The following is a 17,839-nucleotide window of genomic DNA, read 5'->3' as shown; positions in this document are numbered from 1 at the left end:
ATAATTTTACAGACAGCAGGAAGCCCATATGATTAGGACTCTTAAAGGATATTTAGCCTTTAAATAGCCTTAATTTAATATTTAACAGTTCAACAAAATCATTTCAGGTAATTCAAATTTAGGGATCGAACTGGGATGAGTGGGTGGTGAAGCTAATATAATCGTAAACCAGGACAAAAAAGCCCACTTTGGTTTCAGTTAACTGTTTTCAGCAAGTATAGTTCAACATTTGAAAGAAGAATCTATTTCTTCCTTTTTATCAAGTTAGGAAGACTGAATCAGATACGACCTCTGGCCTCGCCCCTCTCATGGCACAGTGTTGAGTTAGCAGTGTGGGTGGTGTGAGTCATGCTGGGGTCCCTTCCTTCCCTCGACACCCAGCAGTAACCCAGTACACATGGGTATGACTAAGAGCCACACAAATACGTCCGGCTAGACCCAGCTTCCCTTAGCTAAACCTCAAAAGTGCCTGTGGCCTCTCTGACGCTACATAACAAGCGAGACGGAAGATAGAAGTCAGAGTGTCAAGAGGCACAAGCTGTGATGCACAAGTATGTAACATCTATCTACATCAGCATCTGTCTATGACCACGGGAACTCATTTCTAGGGCCTTAGAAGAGGACAACAATAAGGGACCCTAAAGTTTTCTTGGCCTCATGGTAGAGGTGCTTCTGGAACTCTGAAGGGTGAAAGGTGTATTGGGAGGAAGTTCAGGGGAGCATGAGATACAGGTGAGTGAGGAGGCAGTTGGCACAGGAGTCTGAACAGAAATGTGTGAGAGAAGATACAGACGAACTACATGATGATACTTGGCTATTGAGCCAAAGGAAGTGGAGAGGTCAAAGGTGTCAAAGTCAGACTTTAGGATACTAAGTAGAACTCTGGGAGTGAAATATTCTTGTGCCTAAAAGTCTTTGCACATAAATTCAAAACAAAAGAGTACCCTCTTTTGTTTTCAGGTTCAGATATACTGTACTTATTGCGTTACTGATGCTCAAATGATCACATCTTTGGCCAGTGGAAGTCACTGCAAGGTGACTCCTAAGCCTATTGACATGAGGCTTCCTTGTTTTCTGTTATGATGAACTGTTCTGGGCTTGTCTTGAATGCCTTCTGTGCCACACCTAGAATCTACCAAAGAGCCAGTAAACTCCATGTTCTTCTAGTGAGAAATTGTATTTCAAACCATCTCTGGTTCTAGGGATGCCCATGGCTACTGGGTCAGTCTGTTTATAGGCCTTTTTTACTGGACAGAACCAGGACAAGGTGGATGTGCATAGACACACACATATGTGTCTGCATATATTTTGCACCTTTGGCACAATTAATACTCTACATTTTTAAAAGAAACTGCTCATTGCCTAATGGTATAAACAAAGCAAATTTAAAGCAATGAAAGCAGTAAGTTTTTAAATGGGGTCTCAGTGACGTGAAAGAAGTAGTGCAGATTTCCTGGGTGACTTATTTATAATGAGAAGTAAATTTAGGCACCAGGAGTATTTGGCTGACAAATTAGTGGTTCAGTACATGGAACCTTCACTTTAGCGTATTTTAGCTGTTATGCCTCAGAATATAAAATCACCATGCTCCATGAGAGTGACCTTTTGAAGTTTGCAATATTTTTATTAGAGAAAGCACTGGATAACCAGTAATGTTGGTTCTAATTCCATAGCCACAAACAGTGACAACCATAGTTTATCTATGATGACCCTGTGCCATATCAAGAAAATTCCTCCACATTTTAAGTTATTAGAAAATATATAATTGATTTAATTACAGAGAAGAAAATAAAAACAATGATGTTCAGCTGTGGAAATGATAAGTCCTTGAGTTGACTTTTCTTTTGAGCAAGAGTTTACTTCTTTGAAAACTAAAATTGGGTTGTACAGAATTTTAAATCTCAAAGTCTTTCCATTACCAACATAAGCTATAGATAATAAATATATTACCATGAGAATGTACCCTCAGGTTTTACTGTTCACATATATTTGAAATACTGAATATTTAATAAAATAGTATTATTAAAAGTTATATTAGGCTACATTTGATAAATTTACCTAATACTTGTCTTTGCTTATATAAATATAAACACTTAAATAATATCTGATACATCTCAGATAAAAAACTATTTTTCACATCATAAATGAATTTCGACCAAATATCAAAAGCAAAAAACTGAAAGAAATTATGTAATTGGTCATAGATGTCACCTTTCAGAAGATAAGCAAACATTTTTGGCTTTCAGTGCTATAGGATAATTGATATTTGGGCTATGAAGCAGGAAAATAGGTTTCATCTTCTCTGCCAATTCCAATAAATTGAGAGCAACTTCCTGGGGCTCTGTGTTGGGATGAATTCTGAGAGTGCTTTCAGGCTCCGAGGGAAAAGAGAACTGTCACCAATGAAGGAGTGGGGCATCGTGGCATCTGTGCTATGCATTTGGTGTCCATGATGAAATTGCATTAAAAAACCCCCCAATAAACATCATAGACTTACCAGACAAGCCACCCACATCCATCTTCTTCAGGTTCTTTGCCTCCAGAATGACAACAGTCAGCTTGCCAGCGGTAGGTACATAGCGAAGGGAGAAGCAGATATCACCCAATTTCTCTTGCTATGAAAACCAATAAGAAAGTATAAATAATCTTCCAAATAAAGGCAAATGCAGTTTGTACATACACATCGTAAACACCTCAGGAAGGATTATCACAATTAGAATCGAAAAACTCTCACATTCACTGGCACTTACTCAGTGGTCTTTCATTCACTAAGGTATCATCAAGAGTGATTGTATCTTTCAGTTTTTAAATAGCTCATTTATACTTTAACATTCATCAAAATACATCCATAATTCACTGGTTCAGGAGATGAGATCAAGATGACTTTTTTAGAGATTACATTCTGAATGTACTGTAACTCTTGGCAAATATTCATAACTTGATTAAATAGCTTTGAAAAGAGACTAACAGGTTTTTTTTTTTTTTGGTAGAATCAACCTACCTCCTTTTTTTGTCTTTTTACATTTCAAATAGGATTATGTGTAATATCTAGACGTTTGGAGGAAATGGACTTGCTTTTGTGTTTTTAAACTCTATTTATTGATGAGAAATTGTAAATTCCTAATAGCAGAAATGCAACAAAGTATAAGATTTTGCACTTTTAGTTTCACTCATTGAGGTCTAAATTTCTTTTTCCTTATCTTAAAATTTATGAGAATCTAAGCCATGGTTTAAAAAGTGAAATATATAGCAATACAAAATTTCTCACATGCCCTCGAGTTATTTCACTGGTACCATATTTCAGTTCCAAGAACATTCACCAATCCTATATTTGAGCATTTCTGAACAACTGATGAAGAGCTTAAAGTGATGATGCTATGTAGAACTTTTACCTTTTTCAGAAGACATCTATAAGTTCAACCGTCTTAAATGTCTTACTCTTTGAGCTAACTAAGGACAGTATTGAACACAAACAAGATTTTTTTCATTCATATTTATAAGCATGAGAGAGGGGCAAGGGTGTAGATTCTGTTGTATTCTCAGATGCTGGAGGCACTAGACTGTTCCCTGATGTATGGGATTAAGTATATGTAAAGGGCCTCTTGATGAAAGTGAAAGAGGAGAGTGAAAAAGTTTGCTTAAAACTCAACATTCAAAAAACTAAGATCATGGCATCTGGTCCCATCACTTCATGGCAAATGGGAAAACAATGGAAACAGTGACAGACTTTATTTTTTTGGGCTCCAAAATCACTGCAGGTGGTGACTGCAGCCATGAAATTAAAAGATGCTTCCTCTTTGGAAGAAAAGCTATGACCAACCTAGATAGCATATTAAAAAGCAGAGACATTATTTTGTTGACAAAGATCTGTCTAGTCAAAGCTATGATTCTTCCAGTAGTCTTGTATGGATGTGAGAGTCGGACTATGAAGAAAGCTGAGTGCCAGAGAATTGATGCTTTTGAACTGTTGGAGAATACTGGAGAGTTCCTTGGACAGCAAGATCAAGCTAGTCAATCCTAAGGGAAATCAACCCTGAATATTCATTGGGAGGACTGATGCTGAAGCTGAAACTCCATTACTTTGGCTACTTACTGCAAAGAACTGACTCACTGGAAAAGACCCTGATGTTGGGAAAGATGGAAGGCAGGAGGAGAAGGGAATGGCAGAGGATGAGATGGCTGGATGGCATCACCGACTCGAAGGATATGAATTTGAACAACCTCTGGGAGTTGGTGATGGACAGGGAGGCCTGGCATGTTGCAGTCCATGGGGTTGCAAAGAATCAGACTTGACTGAGTAACTGAACTGATGGCAAATCCAGGTTTAATTCTTTGTATCTCCACTCCCCCACCCCCCGCCAATAATTCCAAAGAAATTAATGTAATTGTTGTGTCAGACCTCTGCAGATAGGTCTCTAACATGGGAATGAGGTGTAGAAGGGCATATCCTCAGGTCTTCTCCTGTTGTATTCCTAATACGACTACTTTTGGCCTTCTATATAACTTGACATATGTTAAGTTAGCTAAAGTACCCAGAATCTCCACTGTGGAAATAATAGCCTAGAAATAATCCAACAATTTAGGAAAATGCAATTCCTGTTTTTGGGTACTCATTAAATCCACCTGTCAAAAAGGAAAGGGTATCTATCTGTTCTATGATTTTTTTTTTATTATTATTATTTTTTTCCAGTGGGTTTGTCATACATTGATATGAATCAGCCATGGATTTACATGTATTCCCAATCCCGATCCCCCCTCCCACCTCCCTCTCCACCCGATTCCTCTGGGTCTTCTCAGTGCACCAGGCCGGAGCACTTGTCTCATGCATCCCACCTGGGCTGGTGATCTGTTTCACCATAGATAGTATACATGCTGTTCTTTTGAAATATCCCACCCTCACCTTCTCCCACAGAGTTCAAAAGTCTGTTCTGTATTTCTGTGTCTCTTTTTCTGTTTTGCATATAGGGTTATCGTTATCACCTTTCTAAATTCCATATATATGTGTTAGTATGCTGTAATGTTCTTTATCTTTCTGGCTTACTTCACTCTGTATAATGGGCTCCAGCTTCATCCATCTCATTAGGACTGGTTCAAATGAATTCTTTTTAATGGCTGAGTAATATTCCATGGTGTATATGTACCACAGCTTCCTTATCCATTCATCTGCTGATGGGCATCTAGGTTGCTTCCATGTCCTGGCTATTATAAACAGTGCTGCGATAAACATTTCTATGATTTATCTTTAGGTGAGAAGTAATATTTTCAGTGTGTGTGTGTGTGTGTAAGAGAAAAGGAGAGAGAAAAACAGAAATGGTGCTGATGTAATGCTTTTGAAAATATCACTATGTGTGTGTAGAGCCATGGTTCTTTCGTTCATTGAGTTCACACAGTGTCTTACTTATGTATCTCTTATGTTACTGAGGTTTTTAATTTGGTCTTACCTGTGCAAGTCTTAATTTTCCCACATAACTATAAATTCCTTGAAGACAACATCATTCCCTAAATTATCACTTTCCACAAATTTTCAGAAAGGAAATACATGGAAATTTGAGATCATTTTCCTGTTTTTAATTTTCTAGGTAATACCTCCCTTCCATTAGTGTAGATAATAGAGAGTTACATATAATGTGCTAAATTCACCAGAAGTGCCTACTCACCCCTAGGAATTAATTTACACATCAGGAGAATCTAGTAGAATAAATTACTTTTCATAGCCTCTGAAAATACAGAATGGGCCTCAATAGCACAAAAATTAATACAAAGGATGGACAAATTCATCTTAACCTTAGGAGACAAGAGAAATGTAAACGAACAAAATTGCTGTTCAGAAATGCTTGTTAGGAGGGTTGTTTTTTTGCAGGATTCTGTCTATTTGCCGCAATAGCCTCCCCGTTGGACTCTGTTGGAGAACTGGGTTACTCTAATCATTCTAACGAGGCATTTTGACATGACTGTTCTCTCTCAAATGATACCTCTCTTCATGGCCCCAAATCTAATTCTGCAGTTTGCAGGCATCTCAGTTGTTCTAAACAGAGAGTTGTCCTAACTTCTAGTATATTTTTATTCTTCAGTCTTGAGACATATACGGAATCTTTAAGATTTTACACAGTTTCAGAAGAAAGCAGTTGTAGTTTTAAAAAGCATACCTCAAGTAGAAAAGCTATGTGAATTTACCTGTAATTTTACAGCTATGGGATGGGGGAAGAATGAGTGACTGAAAGATAACATTTCAAAATGGGTGTTTTGGTAGAAAGGGAATTAAGGAAAAGTACTTATTTTAGTACCTTTTACAGATATACATTTAATTCATTAATTTAGGAACTTCAAGAGGTAAGATTTCATTTGCTCAAATGTCAAATTAAGCAAGCATTTTATGTTAACCAACTGAAGTTGCTTTTCAATGCTAAATATTTTAAGCTTAGTTTACATTAGATTACTTGATGTGTCAGCATGAAACAAAGGCTTTGGACTCAATCCCGAGTTTTCTATACTATCAGACTGCCATCTGGAATAATATAAACTAATACTGCTAACTGACCACCCACTAGGATATTCTCTTTTCATGTTAAGGTCATCTAACGAAATGGATGTTCATCAGCAAACATTCCCCTCAGCTGTTTTCCTTCCTAATACCCCTTTCTGTCAGGGTCACCAACTAATCTGTTTCCATTGGCCACCTTCCCTTTTGTTGCCTTCTAGTCACTCAACCTGACATTGCTTGATTTTGGTAAATGTGTCTTCAAGTATATTTTGTCTTTCACTTTTTTCTACCACAGTCATCTGCATAACTCCTATCCTCACCACTTCCACTTCCAGTATGACTTGCATCTCTGCTATATTTGCTACCATCACTACATCATCCCACACCATGGTCTCCAATACCACCTCTATTCCCCCTACCTCCATTTCACCACTGCCATCTCCACTATGTGAGGTCATGCCTTAAATGCTTCTGTCATCTCATTTGAAACAGTCTGACCAAAGATTGCCATAATCTCTCCAAAGTCCAATGTCAATCACATACTAATGACAAGCTTATCTTTGAAAGGCCCAAGCCCATCTTCCTGTCTTTCCAGAAGCTCTATACTTGGCCCCAACTATCCAAATATTTTTCAGTTTCACTACCTACTTAACTTTCAGAATATATTTTGAATTTGACCCATACTTTCCATTTATAGGGTCATCATTCTAGTCCAAGAAGGGTGACCAATCATCCTGGTTTCCTCAAGACTTGACTAGTTTTAGCCTCAAAAGTTCTGTATCCTGGGACACATTGGTCCCAGGCAAACCATGACTATTGGTGACCTTCAGTCTAAATCATCATGATTCTGGATCTAGGCTTCTGTAATAGCCTCCTGACAACGACGCTATTTCAACTCTTGCTCTTTCCTTGACTCTTCTTCACATAAAAAGGCAGACTGATCATTTTAAATTGGAACCTGATCATGAGACCATCCTTCTCAAAGCCCTTCCATGTATTCCCATTTCACTTAAAATAATCTGGATTTCTTATACTAAGAGGCTTTATATGATCTGACCCCTCCATCTCCTACTGCTGTTCTCCCAAGTTTGCCTTCTCTCCTCCAAACCTGTTAGGCACACATGGACTCAGAGCCTTTGCTATGCCCTTCCTTCTGCATGCAGTCTTCTTCCCCTAGATACCATCATGGGTTGCTCTATTAGATTATTCAGCTTTCTGCTTAACGTAACACAGCTTTAGAGAGCTTTTCTATGGCCATGCTATTGAAGAAGTCCCGCCCACTCCTCAGCACTCACACCACCTCCCCCTTGCCCTATTTCTTTTGTATCCTGGCACATATCACCAGAAGGTCTGTTTGGTTGAGGTTTTCCCCACCAGAACAGGAGGCCCACAAGTGACAGCAGACAGTACAGCCATATCTGCCTGTTGATGGAATAAGTGCAGATTCCCTACAGTCAGCTATAGTCAATGTCCTCAGTATCCACATGTTGGGTTCTCCAGGGAAGCAAACTCAGATTTGCCTGTGGGAGGTTGACTGGGATGTGTCCTTTGAATCAACACCTGTGAGAAAGTGTAGAAAGCAGAATGGTTTGGGCGAAGTTGGGCTGTGGTTCAGTCATATTAGAGGCCTCAGCTGATCCTATGGGAAGTTCTAGAGCTATGATAACTCTTCAGAGTTGATCTGAATTCTGAAGAGGGATGAGAGTTTATGCTCCTAAATCTACCTGTCTTCAGATGTGGCCTTTCCCTACATCTTGGACCAGGGGTCGCCTCAGCTGTGATGGAGATGCTGAGAAGGAGGAACCCAGTTGCTATGAGCCATTGGCCATCAACGCTCTTGGTCAGTGAAATCAGTGTCTTTGTTATGAGGGTGGTACAACGCCGTGTGTGAGTGGAGGAGCCATCACAGCAATGACTGTCTTTATGACTCTTCTTCCCCATCAGAAGATTGTTGCTTAGTTAGGGAATTCATCTACAATGACTTTAGTCCCTTAAGACTTATCAAATTACCCCTAAGTATGAAGCCCTTAGTCCAAGTTCCATAGCTTTAATTCAGTATCTCCATAGCACACAAGGATTTCTGCTAGTAATTGCTTTATAGCCATTAGCCAGTAGTATGGTGCCTAGAGATGATATTTTTCTCTATTCATGTATGCGAGTTTCCCTCACCCTAAACTCCAGAAGAACAGGGGTATTACCTAATAAGGCACATCATAGGGACTTAGAAATAACTGCTGGTTGATTGCATTGAAAGGAGAGCCTTACCCATCTTATTTTGTAAACAGCTTGGACACTAGTACTCAGTATAGCAACAGTTTCTAGTTTAACCAAACAGTCCACTAATGAATATATTTGGAAGTCCTTTTTTGTTCCTAGTGATGTAGACATGGCTCTGTTAGTCCTTTCATAAAACTGGAAATGAAAACATTTCTGAAAGTAGTTTTTATACGATAGATTCAAGACCCCATAGAGTTGCAGCCAACAGATGAGTGCTTTTGCTGATGTGATTAGCCCATGAAGGGGCCTTATTACTATTAGGAATCTCAGCTTTATGTGTAATTTATTTTAGTCAATTGCCTTGATCACTAGGTGGAACTGCCAGTTAGTGTTAGAAAGTTCCAACTGTGAGATTCAGAGAAATTAACCTGCTCTTTTAGAATATGGAGCTGACAATCACAAAGCACCTTTGTTCTGAGCAGCTTGATAATTCTGATAATTTTAAAAGCACCCACTGAATAGAGCAGACGTGAATTAAGGACTTAATATAGATAACTACAGTAATATCTTTCCTTTTTGAAAAGCATTATAGATACTAGAACAGAGGTCATCTCCATTGGGTAAATAAAAAGCTTGATTAAAATGAATATTTATTTGGTGGCTTTTATAGCAGCATCCGTCATTTTAAGTGTAAGAAGAGGTGTTCACTTTAATGACCTTTGCAAATGAGGCTAAGTTCACATGCTTGTTGGAAATACTGTACTTTTGAATGAGTTTTAAAAAGGTACCTGAATTGGCTCAATGCTGTGACATTTTAAAAGGACATATTCTATTTATATTAATCTTAAGATTTTTCTGTGTGTTAAATTGGTGATAAATTCTCTGAATAGAAGGTTTTTCTCTGAGGTTGAGAATCTATTTAGAGGTGACAGACAAATGGTAGTCCAACACTCTCTCAAAATGAATCTAGACTCTTTGCATGTTCTCCATTTGTAAAAATACAAAGATGTTATTCATTTATAAGAAAGGTCAATGTCAGGTTTTTAATTTTAATAACATAAGGGTGGTTTTAAATATATCCTTTGTGTGGTGGTACCTTTCAAATTCATTTAATTCCCATAACTCCTCTTCTACCCCTGAGATATCTGCCAAATCGGTATTTACATCTAATGGTCCAGATGGTGACTGTGTGAAATGTTGCTGTGGATGTATCCAGGCTAAAAAGACTGAATCTGACCTAGTGTGCAAATGGACAGTGAATTGTTTAGGTGAATGAGACTATGTTATTCTTTTAATATTTATTTTATGAGGATACTATTTAATTTGGATTAAGTTTATATTCAGTCTCATTCATTCATTTCTTACTAAGCAATGATTGAGTTCCACCAAGACTTGTCCAGAGTTTAGTCTACGCTCCATAGATACCTAGAGGGATAGGATGACTTTAAAGAAGTTCAGGATGTAGTGGAGAGACAAATTTTAACAGAAAAGCAATGTCATGTGTTAGCGGAACTGAACAGGGAGCATAAATGCTCTGGCAGAAAGAGGAGAAGGTGGCAGTTTTCCAGGGTCAAGTGATAGGACTAAGGAAGGAAGACTTTATTTGAAGATTAATATCCGCCAACAAGTAAGATCAATTTTTCCAGCCAGGAAGGTTTTCCTTCTCAGGGCGGGCAGGGTGAAAGAGAGGGTAAAAGGTCTTCAGACCTGAGTTCTGCCACCAGCCACCTCGGGGAGGTGGGGGGGTGGCGAGGGTGCAGTGATCCAAGCAAGTTCTTCCTGCACCATTAAACTAGATGACTCTTATCTTTTTTTCTTTCTGTGAGGATTACATGAATGAGAATCACCTGTGAGCCAAGGGGAGTTCACAATCGTGGAGGAGAAGACCAGAAAGAAGGGGACAGAAAGAGCAAGGTAGAAGCTAGGCTAGTTACACAGAAGCTGGCAAGGGGAGAAAAGCCATTTAAAAGCAAGGTTACGAAGGGATAGTTAGGGAGTTTGGGATGGACATGTACACACTGATATATTTACAATGGATAACTAACAAGGACCTACGGTATAGCATGGGGAACTCTGCTCAATGTTACATGGCAGGCTGGAGAGGAGTGGGGTTTGGGGGAGAACGGATACATGTACATGTATGGCTGAGTCCCTTCGCTGTTCTGAAACATCACAACATTGTTAATCAGCTATGCCCCAATACAAAATAAAACCCTTAAGAAACAAACAGTCAAAAGCAGTGGTCAGAGGTCCACACACAGTTTTCTACTTCTGGCTTCAGCTTGTCAAGGGGTCTGTCCATAACAAATAGGAGCCTTAATAAAAGAGAAAAGACAAGAAAGAAAGCTGATAAATTGAGCTTTATCAATAAATTGAGACAAAGCAATGGGGAAAAATAGAGAACGGAATAGAAGAGAGAAAAGAAACTTGGAAAACAGTAAAGGGGAAAAAAGGCCAGTTTTTTTTATTTTATCTTCCACTAGCAAGAGGGCAGAAGGAGAGGAAAGATAAGGAAAATCAAATAACTTGGGACTGGCGAGGAAAGAGGTGGGCGGATTTTGAGGTGTGTGTGTGGATTGTGTGTGTGTGTGGATTCAACTTATAAGGGATGAGCTGTTGCCTAGCGAATGCCTCGGTGTTGGGACCCTAATTATTTGTTCAACTAGGAAGAACCCAGGGGAGGTATTTGCCATAATTCAAATCCACAGAAATAAAGAGTTTGATGTAAACCTCAAATGACAGAGAAAATGGATATATTTTGTAGACTGTATCAGACGGAAAAGCACGAGGCACTGCTTGATATCCCCCAAGCAAATGAAAACCAAAGACTGTTAGTTCTCAACTTCAGGGTTGAGACAGGATATAGGTCATATGGCAATTTCATTGAAAAAAAAATACTATGAAATGTTGAAGCTGCATTAACAGCAGCAGAGAGATTTAGCATTAGGATAGGGAAGCAGAACAGGCAGAAAGAGAAAGCTGTTGAGAGGAATATGAGCACTCCACTTTGCAGCCACTTTTAACCCAGAATAGAAATGCATCCTGGCTACTGCTGGAACAGTCAGAAGTGTCCTTGATAATGTGTGTCAACAAATCACAAGGCAACATGAGGAGTTAAGCATGAAAGGAAAGTGAAGTGTTTGGGGTAGGTGGTCCCTCAAGAAGGTGGCAGTTGGGTACTTCGGGGGGATATGAGAACATTATTATTGATTAAATGAGGAAATTAGCATCAGTGCTACATATTATTTATGGTTCTTTGAAAATGAATTTGAACATGCACCAGAAATTTAGATAAGCTAGTCAGAAAGGGGAAGAATTAAGGTAAAAATTCCAGGAGAAGATGGCAGAGTGCCAAAATCTAGAGGCAGAATGAAATCTTACACTAGAGTACAAGTACTTTACAATAAAGAGGGAAGTGAATATTCCTGAAGGGACTGGCTTGAGGCTTCTTGATACCCACCAATAGGGGAAGAATGTCATGGGGGTTGGGGGAATGGATTGTCGGAAAGGGATGGACTGTAGGTTAGATGTGTGAGTGTGAATGTATAGCAGGGGGAAGAAAGACTAACATTTGTGACTGTTCCTGGCTCTTATGATCCACAGGAGCAAGAAGAATTAAGACAGCAAAAAAGAGAGGAGTTAGGTTAAACAAAACAGCCCTTTTGAGAGATTCTTGGAAAGGGTGGTCCCACTTGAACAGATTTTTGACCATACAAAGGGCAGCCTGTGAAGATGACACTAGAGGATGAAGGCCATGGATATACAGAGGAAAGTGACAGAAGTATTATATAAAGATTTATTGCAGGAGATAGCACACTTACACAAAAGAAATGTTACTACATGAAAGCAAAGTCATTTTTGGTTACAGAAAATAGAACCAGAGCGATTGCATAGTCTTAATTGCACCATGTTCTATTGTGCTTTCAAATCTTTGCACATCCTGCTTCCTTTGCCTGGTATAACCTCCTTCCCTTTGTTTTACTACTGGACTCCTCAGTTCTCAGCTGTCATCTCTACTGAGTCATTCCCTGGCCATTCTCAAGAGAAACTGGCTCTTCTTCCCTATTTGCATTTCAATGGCACCTTTTCCAAACTCTCAGTATAGCACTTGTAATATTGATATCCCTAAAGATGTCTATTCCCTGTTTGCCTCTTTCATTAAGCAAGGCTTGTATTTTCATCAGTTTGGACTAACAAAGGGTCTGCCAAATGGCAAAAAGATGATATAAAGTTAGAGGTCAAGAATGTTAATTCTGTTTTACTGTGAGAAAGGGACAGGATAGAGAAAATGATATTTTTTTAGTTTTTGTAGTATTATAAGAAAAGTTTGGACTTAGTTGGCCAGCACACTGATGGGGAAAAAATGGAGAGCTATGCTAAGTGTATGAGTGACATTAAAAAAAAAAAAAATAGAACTGTCTAGCACATAGCTGATAAAAAGTTTCTTTAGGTTTAAGATATCATTTGAGTTTCTTATTAAAGGCAAAGGGAATATGGAATTAGAATCTTGGGAATCAAGCTTTCTGGGAGAGTATGCATGCCAAGGGCAATGTATAAATATCATTAGTGAATAACTGGACAGGAAGAAACATGACAGAGTCAAAGAGAAAACAGTACTGTTTGGGAACAGGTTTTAAAAATGAAGAAACAGACAAAGGATTAATCTCAAAAATATACAAGCAACTCCTGCAGCTCAATTCCAGAAAAATAAATGACCCAATCAAAAGATGGGCCAAAGATCTAAACAGACATTTCTCCAAAGAAGACATACAGATGGCTAACAAACACATGAAAAGATGTTCAACATCACTCATTATCAGAGAAAAGCAAATCAAAACCACAACGAGGTACCATTACACGCCAGTCAGGATGGCTGCTATCCAAAAGTCTACAAGCAATAAATGCTGGAGAGGGTGTGGAGAAAAGGGAACCCTCTTACACTGTTGGTGGGAATGCAAACTAGTACAGCCACTATGGAGAACAGTGTGGAGATTTCTTAAAAAAACTGGAAATAGAACTGCCATATGACCCAGCAATCCCACTCCTGGGCATACACACTGAGGAAACCAGATCTGAAAGAGACACGTGCACCCCAGTGTTCATCGCAGCACTGTTTATAATAGCCAGGACATGGAAGCAACCTAGATGCCCATCAGCAGATGAATGGATAAGGAAGCTGTGGTACATATACACCATGGAATATTACTCACCATTAAAAAGAATACATTTGAATCAGTTCTAATGAGATGGATGAAACTGGAGCCCATTATACAGAGTGAAGTAAGCCAGAAAGATAAAGACCAATACAGTATACTAACACATATATATGGAATTTAAAAAGGTGGTAACGATAACCCTATATGCAAAACAGAAAAAGAGACACAGAAGTACAGATCAGACTTTTGAACTCTGTGGGAGAAGGTGAGGGTGGGATGTTCAGAGAGAACAGCTTTGAAACAAGTATATTATCAAGGGTGAAACAGATCACCAGCCCAGGTTGGATGCATGAGACAAGTGCTTGGGGCTGGTGCACTGGGAAGACCCAGAGGGATGGGATGGGGAGGGAGGTGGGAGGGGGGATCGGGATGGAGAACACATGTAAATCCATGGCTTATTCATGTCAATGTATGACAAAAACCACTACAATATTGTAAAGTAATTAGCCTCCAACGAATAAAAATAAATGGAAAAAAAATGATATGTGAGGAATCTGGCTAGTTTGGTTGGCGAGAAACTCTAACTAGATTCATAGATAATAGTGCAAAACTATGTTTTCTAGTAAGAACTGGTAAGAATAAAATGAAAGAAAAGAGCTTTGAAATATTAAACCTATACTTGAAGTATATTAATATCTTTTCTTGCTAGTTTAATATAAGTAGAATAACCATTTGAAAGTGTCTACTACTTCTTTATTATTAAACATTGAGCAGCTGGCTCTTATAAAGATGCAAAAGGATCCTCATTACTTAATGACATAATAGCTAAGGTGGAATATTTGAATTTCTAAATATGTATAAATCCCAGTTATGACTATGGCCATTTCCAGGGACATTATCACCCTCCATAGATGGATGGCCAGGAGAACTGTCAGGATCCCTTGAAATGAAGGAAAAAGTTCAGTCCATCTTCTGTGCCACAAGCATCTTGCATCTACTTGGCAGTTTCAGTGTCACTATGGAAATAGTAATATGATCAGATTGTGGGTAATGGAAACAAACTTTCTCATGCACAGCCCAGTTAATTCAGTTTTCAAATAAAGATGAGACTATATGGAGCAGCAAATTATAGGCATATGGATTAGATATTTGAATTTAGATTTTCATCTTGGCTATGTAATTGACTTGAAGCAATGTTAAATTTGCTTAGCTTGAGTTATCCCCTTCACACAACAGATCACCAATCTCAAAGATGATAAGTTTCTTGGTGAAACTGTCCCATCTGCATATTACTTCTTTTTTAGAGTTTTTGGCTTTTCTCTCTCCAATGGTGATCTGTTCTCATTCGTTTCTCCTTAAAGGTTATGCAGCTAATTAGTGTATTTCTCATGTAGGCCTTCAATGCATTGCATGTTGTGCTAGACTTACAAAGGAAGTCAAGATTTTCTCTAAGCATATTTGGAATTCAATTTGCCAAGATTTCACAAATTGTTCATTTTGCAGAAGCAATTTTGTTTCCATCTGGTTTGCCTAGGGGAAAGTTCACTGGTGTTCATTGTTAAGAAAATCAGAGCATCATTTAGGGAATTCAACGGTCCTTTGCATGGAAATGTGGATATCACTACATTACACAGTACAAAAATACAGTTTATCTGCAAATGAGTATGATATGAATTTGAATGGAAGCTATCCTCTTCAGACAAAGAAGCGCATAGGTATATCTTATTTGCTTCATTTTGCATGGATTCAGACTGATAGATGCAGTGACCCTGCTGTGATGTCAGGGTTTTTTATGTAAAGGACATCATAGATTTTTATGAGAAATGACGACTAAAAGAATTTTAGAACATGTGTTATACAATTGTAACTTAGGGCATTTTAAACTACAGTACTTTCCCTCTTTTATTTATAATAGCATTATGGTTTTCAACTTATGCACATCATATTTTTAATGAAGGAAACTTAGTTTCTAGAAAATGTGACTGAAAAAATGGACTGATAAATATTGGTCAATTTCACCAGATGATTTTTTTTTAATCATTTTATTAGGATGAGTTTTTATATATGATTTTCATATATGGTTTTACTATGCAATATCCTGCTACTAGAGGTTAATACAAAAAAATTTTAAGAGGATTTTTTCATATTTGAAAATCTCATAAAAGAAGTTTGCCAACACTGTACCCTAAAGTAGCTTGCAGATTTCCATGGAAATCTATTTCAGAAAAGTAGTAACCGTGATTGTTCAATAAATTCTGCAGAGGGACAGATGCAGAGCTGGAGGTAAACCTTATTTCCATGGCTTTGAAATGCATATTCTTGACAAATAAATGAAAAACATTACATAAGAAAAATCACCATACAAACTTCAGATTATCCCCCTGGAATCTTTCAACTGGGAGAAAGAATATGTGAACTCTAAGGGAAATCATTTCGAATTTGAAGCTAGAAAAACATGTATAAAATTGTGCTACCTGCAAGAGTCCTTGAATATTTGAAAAGATTTGGTTGAATATAATGAATATAGAATATATGAATATGTATATATCTAATATATATATTATATATATAGATAGAATATATATAGAATCTATATATGAATATAGATCATATGACTACTTTTTTGAGATAAGATAGAAGAGGCTTACAGGTTTAAGCTCATGGGAAAAAAGACAAAAATGTAAAGAAAATATGTAATAGTATATAAAAGATTACTTTGAAATTTATCCAGAGTGAATTAAAGGCAGCAAAATGACTCAGTGATGTCCCTTGTTGGTTACAATGGTACAGGGTAAGGTGGGAAATCTTTCTGAAAGAAGTTGTGTCTAGCATAAATTAAGAATAACCGTTTTCGTGTGAGGGTAAAGTTGAACTGCTTACAGAGGTAACCAGAGACAGTTTTTCCTGGTGCCATTGAGTAAGAGTTTCCTGTGCTTACAAATAAGGTATAACAGAAAGGAAAATTGATCAGAGGTTAAGTTTTTATTCCTAAAATGTGTGAGGTTCTCAAAACTGATTTTTAGAGACAGTGCCATGATTAACACTGCAGTGAGACTATGGAGTTCAAATCTTGACATATCATGTCACGTACTGGTTGTGTGATCCGGGAACATTTTTAACCTTTGGGTGACTTTGCATCCTTATCAGTAGAATTGTTGTTTTTCAGTCACTAAGTTGTGTCCAACTCTTTGCGACCCCATGAACTGCAGCACGCCAGGCTTCCCGGTCCTTCACTATCTCCTGGAGTTTGCTCAAACTCATGTCCATTGAGTCAGTGATGCCATCCAACCATCTCATCCTGATACTAAACTAAACCAAAGGACTGTTGTGAGGATGAAAAAGTTAATATATGCGATGTGTATACAACAGAAGCTGGGCCACAGGAAGTGCTCAATTAATGTTAGTTGTCGATCGATATCAGACTGCCATTCATAGGTCAGCTTCTCTAATTTGGAAGCTGGATACTTCATATAATTTATTCCATATCTTCATAGCCCTGAAATACAGGTTACCATTATCTCCATTTTATAATTGGACAGACTGGGGCTTAGCCCTGTGGAGTAACTTTGTTAAGGTAAGATGCTCCTTTGAACCCAGAACACAGGTTTTGTTAAGCACTGAAGCCCCTGCTCTTTCCTCTCTGTGGCAAATATTGTGAAATTTTAATATTCTTTTTATATGGGGTCATTATGCAATCATATCTAAGATGAATCCAGTAAGATACTGTTAGCATGATGTGCTGAACTCGGAAAAAAACCTCACGTGGCAGCATGTCCCTGGTGGAAGTGTTCACAGCCAGACTCTTCAGCTCTAATATTATGCATCATCTGTTAAGCAATTTGTAATTGCTTTCATGTCTTCCTGAGTGTGCAGGAATCAGCGGGGTACAATTCCTGAATGACTGTCTCAAGGTCTTCCATGGATATCTGCAGACTGTTGAAATGAAAGGGTTTCTCAGAGGAGCAGAAACATGTTGAAACAAACT

At 38.1% G+C, this 17,839-nt stretch overlaps 1 protein-coding gene across 2 annotated transcripts in view; it reads right to left on the bottom strand.

The window, feature by feature from the left end:
• Window positions 1-17,839, bottom strand: part of SYT1 (synaptotagmin 1) — a 586,821-nt gene that overhangs the window by 101,085 nt on the left and 467,897 nt on the right. For both annotated transcript variants that reach the window (XM_043880212.1, XM_043880222.1), the window contains exon 9: window positions 2,498-2,615. In XM_043880212.1, the coding sequence (XP_043736147.1) occupies window positions 2,498-2,615 (118 nt within the window). The remainder of the gene's footprint in view (window positions 1-2,497; window positions 2,616-17,839) is intronic.

The sequence above is a fragment of the Cervus elaphus genome, chromosome 3 (genome assembly GCF_910594005.1).
Source record: "Cervus elaphus chromosome 3, mCerEla1.1, whole genome shotgun sequence".
NCBI lineage: Eukaryota > Metazoa > Chordata > Mammalia > Artiodactyla > Cervidae > Cervus > Cervus elaphus.
This window is presented reverse-complemented; position numbering and strand designations above follow the sequence as displayed.